Source organism: Quercus suber, unplaced genomic scaffold, assembly GCF_002906115.3.
Source record: "Quercus suber isolate HL8 unplaced genomic scaffold, Cork oak 2.0 scaffold_460, whole genome shotgun sequence".
Taxonomy (NCBI): domain Eukaryota; kingdom Viridiplantae; phylum Streptophyta; class Magnoliopsida; order Fagales; family Fagaceae; genus Quercus; species Quercus suber.
In genome coordinates, this window is record NW_027069911.1 from 123,339 (window position 1) to 129,033 (window position 5,695).

The 5,695-nt window shown below is 39.2% G+C and overlaps 1 protein-coding gene across 1 annotated transcript; it reads right to left on the reverse strand.

Moving 5' to 3' along the window:
- Window positions 1–2,183: 2,183 nt before the first annotated feature.
- On the reverse strand, window positions 2,184–3,558 carry LOC112003440 (putative FBD-associated F-box protein At3g50710). Its single transcript, XM_065762499.1, has 4 exons — window positions 3,444–3,558; window positions 2,982–3,317; window positions 2,676–2,890; window positions 2,184–2,573 (listed from the first exon to the last, which is right to left on the reverse strand). Exons 1-4 carry the CDS (start codon window positions 3,556–3,558, stop codon window positions 2,184–2,186), a joined length of 1,056 nt encoding a protein of 351 aa, XP_065618571.1.
- Between the last annotated feature and the right edge of the window lie 2,137 nt (window positions 3,559–5,695).

The following is a 5,695-nucleotide window of genomic DNA, read 5'->3' on the forward strand; positions in this document are numbered from 1 at the left end:
TCTTTTGTGCGTCTAATTTGACATGATTTGTAATTTGACATGAAGGAAACTCTCAGAGGCCATATTTGAATGAATTGAAAGAGAAATAAATTGATAAAATGTCACCAAAAAACAGAGAAAGTTGTCAACACCAAAGTTGCACCGCCTCTTAAACCAAACCTATGCTAGACTCAATATATAACTCTATCCTAATTCACAATTGGACAGCAATCACCTCCATCTATCTGAACAAATTACAAAAACAAACGTAAATACAACCCCAAGAAACAAATCAAAAATCCAATGAACCCAAAAATAGAAAAATCCAGAAACTTGGTTTCCTTGTTGAATAATCACATTGATGAGCACAACCTTTTGTTTCTGCAGAACTTTTCTCTTTCAAGCCGTAAGGCCCAAGAACAAACGAACAACCTTGTCTTGATCAACCATCCGAGTCTTTGTGATTTCCACATCGGCTACAACCACAAATTTGTTGACCCCAAAAGCTTGAGAAGCATCAACGGCACAGGACTCAGTGGCTAGCTACTAACATTCACAAAGAGAAGGGTCAAGGTAGAAACTTTCGAGCATATCTAAGATGTTGAGTTTCCAAAACTCCGGCAAGGCCAAAACATGCGGAGGAAAATCGAAAACTTTGACAAAATCAGGAGAGACAGTGTCTTTTACCAAAACCAATGTTGTTGGGTCATTAACAGTAACACTGGTCTGAAGAATTTGAAGTTGGTACCTCTGTCTCATTTGAATTTCAATGGCTCCCACTGACTTCCCTAATGGGTTTTCAGACCTGAATCCTCAATATTGAGATTATAATCCAAAGTACATGCGGCCATTGATATGATCTGGGGTTTTCTTCAATCTTAATTCAGCCTAAATTAAGAGAGAATTTCTTTCAAGAATCTTGAGAGAGAGAGTGTGAGCGTGAGTTCTTGAGAGTGAAAGAAGGCTTTTTGCTATGTAATGTGCTTTTCAAAGCTCTATATTATGAGGCGGTCAATTTATAAGGCCAGTGACAGCGTGAGTTGCTGTTTCTTGTTTTCCTTGTGTTAATGTATTTTAGGTTATGGGCTTTAGGCCCAGATGGTTTACTTGTATAGCACTTGTACTTGTACTACACTTTACTTGTACTGCACACATATACTTACTTGTACCGCACACATATGCCTCCTATATAAAGGCATCACATGTATATTTCTAAATTATGAAATACAATACACGAAAACTTTGACAAAATCAGGAGAGACAGTGTCTTTTACCAAAACCAATGTTGTTGGGTCATTAACAGTAACACTGGTCTGAAGAATTTGAAGTTGGTACCTCTGTCTCATTTGAATTTCAATGGCTCCCACTGACTTCCCTAATGGGTTTTCAGACCTGAATCCTCAATATTGAGATTATAATCCAAAGTACATGCGGCCATTGATATGATCTGGGGTTTTCTTCAATCTTAATTCAGCCTAAATTAAGAGAGAATTTCTTTCAAGAATCTTGAGAGAGAGAGTGTGAGCGTGAGTTCTTGAGAGTGAAAGAAGGCTTTTTGCTATGTAATGTGCTTTTCAAAGCTCTATATTATGAGGCGGTCAATTTATAAGGCCAGTGACAGCGTGAGTTGCTGTTTCTTGTTTTCCTTGGATGTTGTTCCTTAAGGACTTTAAGGTCAATCCGTTCTTTAGTCTACGTATTAACTAGGGAAAAATTTGCCATGCACCAAATGCATGTAATACCCCTCATTAACTAAAAATAGTACGGGTACAAACTACAAAGAACAAAGAAAATCTGAACAGTCAAACTCTGTAGCTAGTTTGTGGGGTAACAAAAATAAAGAATTTAGTTTTGTTGGGTACATCCAGCTTAGGCGAGGATATCTGGAAAGCCATTAACTTCTGTTTAATCATGTTGGATACAGAAATGTTCAAGTTTCTGCATTAGCCATTAGCACTCAACCCAAATCAAACCAAAAAAGGCATAGAAACAATGATTAATTTCAAAAGTTGAACCACTATTGCTAGACAGTCCAGCTCAATTTCAAGGTGAGTAATGCCCAGACCAATGGTTAGGGCCCCCCCATCCCAAGGTAAAAATTTATATACAAGATGAGTATCCCTAGCATTATCACAACACAGAACATTCATCAAATGCAATTTTACAAGTTTGAGAGCTCTTTGGGAACTTCTGTACTATCATGCTTATAATGCCTTGCGAACGCAAAGCTTCTCCTCTGATTCTAGATGACCATCAACAGTTATTTTCAATGTCTTTAATACTCTTGCCACCTTTAAGATCTGTCTAACAAGTTGCATCTCGTCTTTATTCCCTAAAAATCCTTTATAATGACAGGTTGTTAGGTGCGATGACAGACATTCAGGAACATCCAGTGGCTCCTCCCAAGAACTGTCAGGTGTGGGCTGGCCATAGGAATGTTCAGGGCACGATTCAAAGGCAAGTATCTGTAGCTTTGGAGCCCGTCCAAACAAGAATCGTATTGCATGCCACTCAAAATAAAGACATCCATTGAACTTCAAGGAGAACAAATTATGAAACATGGGAACATTGTCACCAAAAGCATGACAGAGGATCTGCAAGCACCTCAAAACAATCACAAAGTCACAACTCAATCACAAAAATATCATTGTTATCAAGTACTTTCCCTACGAAAAAGGTAATGTGGCCTTAATTACCTCTGTGGTTTTTGTGGACAAACTCAAGGATTTGACATGAGCGAGTGGTCGAATCAAGTCCCATACCCTCTTTGCATCATCTTCAATACTAACACCTTTAACTATCTCAACTTGAAGGACTAATGCAACCAAGTGAGAGAGGTTTTCCAATACAACGTCCTCGATCAAATGACCCTTGAAAATTAAGTACTTGAGAGCCGGGGTGTTTATGTGGACTTTGAATGATGAAATACTGAAAATTATAATTAAAGCAACATAAATACATTCTTTTGAGTGTGGGTACTTGTATAACGATGTTGAAGTTGCCTTGATCTTCACGCAAAAACACATAGAGGCACAAATCTTGGAGGACAGGGCAGGCATTAAGGATGGCAGACAGAGATTCAGAGTTTGCATAATTTAAAAGTGCAAGATGTAGAATCCTTAGACTTGGGAAACTAGCATTAGAAGGTGGATTGAGAGCAAAGTTGCCTGCCAATTTGAGAGCTACTAATGTTGTAGAAAAGAAAACACTGCGGGGAAACTCTAGCACAGTGTCATTGCAAATATTTAGACAAAGCTCTTTCAAACCATGTGGAATGGCGGCGCGGACCCATGTGTCGACATTGAAGGGATTGGAGGGGCATGGGATTGGAAATGGCTCTGCGAAGAGTGCATATTATGGACACTAGTCACACTATATCCACGAAGCTCAAGTCAAGATTCGGCCGGTTTAAGTCTGTTTCTATTAAGTGAAGTTGTGGAACGAGAGTCCATGGAGTCCTCCACCTGCTCGACAAAATGCTTGTGGCGACAGATTCTCGAATTGAGAGATGGGAGAGTATGTGGGTGAGGCGAGAGTCCGGCAGAGTGCTGATAATGTCAGGGTCAGCAGTAGAGGCATTACGATCCTAAGATCCTACATCCCTAAACCATCTTGCCTAAACCGTCTTGAATCTTATTAGGATCTTTACTAAGGTCAAATCTATGTGAGATTCTGATCCAGATCTTAGGATTTTATAAAATCTTGATCCTTGTGATATAAAGGAAAATTTAAAATTAAAAAAAAAAAAAAAAATTGGGCATCCAAATGGAGTCCAAATGCCCCAAAATTGATTTAAAAAAATGTAATAAATAGATTAGCTTAGTGGCCTTAGCCATATATATATATATATATAATCAAAGTAATTTAAAACAATAATAAGGTAGTAGAACCAGCCAGGTTAACAGTTACAAAGCTTAAATTAGTCATATTTACAAGGTTTGTAGGGAAATAGTAGTAGTAGGAAACTCTCTTACTCAAAGAAAGACTTCTAAAAGAAAGAAAGTTTTTTGAAGAAGAGAATTTTGTCCTAAACTTAAAGGACAACCCCCTTTAAATTAGGGCTGTCCATGGGTTGGGCCAGGTCGGGTTTGGACCCAACTCGGACTCGACCCGCCGGCGTCGGGTGAGGAACGGAGAAACTCGGACTCAACCTGTCGAAAAATCAGTCAAGTCGGTTTCTCGTGAGGATGAGCGTCAGTCGGGTTGTCGGAATAAAGAAATCAACGAAATCTGAAAGAAAAAAAAAAAGTCGTTGGAATCTGGAAAAGCTCACCGGAATCTGGAAAAATTCGCCAGATTCTGGAAAAACTGGTCGAATCCTGGAAAAACTCGCCGAATCTCCGCGAATCTAAGCTTGATCTTACCGGATCTCCTTGAATCTAAGCTTCATATCGCTAGATTTTCTCAAATCTAAGCTCGATCTTATCAAATACGGTCGAGATCTCACCAGATCTCCTTGAATCTGAGTTTGATCTTGCCAGAGTTGGGCGGGTTTGTAGATAACATCGGTCGGGTCTAGTGGATCGAGTTTTGGAGAAGAAAACCACCACTCGATCCGCTGGTGGCGGGTTTTTGAAGTTAGGACCCGAGTTCGACCGCCAGAGCAGTCGGATCGGGTGGTTCCGGGCGGGTGGGGTGGGTTGTTCTAGATAGCCCTACTTTAAATAGGCAAAAATTTGGAGTGAATAGTGCTTTTTCACTTTTTGACTTAAAATCTTTAATAATTGGAGCCTTGTCTGATTCTCCAAATTAAAAAAAGTTTGAAAAAACAAAAAGCCAAAAGAATATTCAAAACACTATCATGTAGAAGACTTTGAAATGACTTCATTTACGCATGGAGCAATAATATATATAAAAGGAAATATTAAACCCTAAGGCTCACGTAAGTAATTAGTCATCACCATAACGACTTAACCTAATAAACAAAATCACAAAAAACATAAGAGAAGAGAAGAGAATAGACTACTAGAGAGTTGAAGGCAAGTGCAAGAAGCTGACAAACTCAACAGTGAGGCAACTGTGAGAGAGACCATCGACAACAACGGTAATTATCTAGTGGACGATTAGATAATTACATTTAATGATCACCACCTTTTGCTTCCGCAGAACCTTTCTTTTTCAAGCCGTATGGCCCAAAACCAAATGAACAGCTTTGTCTTGATCAACCACTTGAGTCTCTGATTTTCACGTCGGCTACAACTACAAATTCATTGACCCCAAAAGCTTGAGAAGCATCAATGGCAAAGGACTCAATGGCTGGCCCCAAACATTCGCAAAGATAAGGGTCAAGGTAGAAACTTTCGAGCATATCCAAGATGTTGAGTTTTCGAAACTCCGGCGAGGCCAAGACACGTGGAGGAAAATAGAAAACTTCGACAAAATCAGGAGAGAAAATGTCTTCGACCAAAGCCAATGTTGATGGGTCATTAACATTAGCACTGGTCTGAATAATTTGAAATTGGTACCTCTATGTCATTCGGATTTTAATGGCTCCTATTGATTCTCCTAATGGGTTTTTAGATCTGTACCCTTCCATGTTGAGATTGTAATCCAAAGTGCAAGCGGCCATTGATATGATACGGGTTCTTTCAAGAATCTTGAGAGAGAGAGAGAGAGAGAGAGAGAGATCTAGAGTGAGAAAGAGGATTTTTGTTATGTAATTTGCTATACTAACATTGAATTGGGAGACAGTTCTATTTATAAGGCCAATGACAGC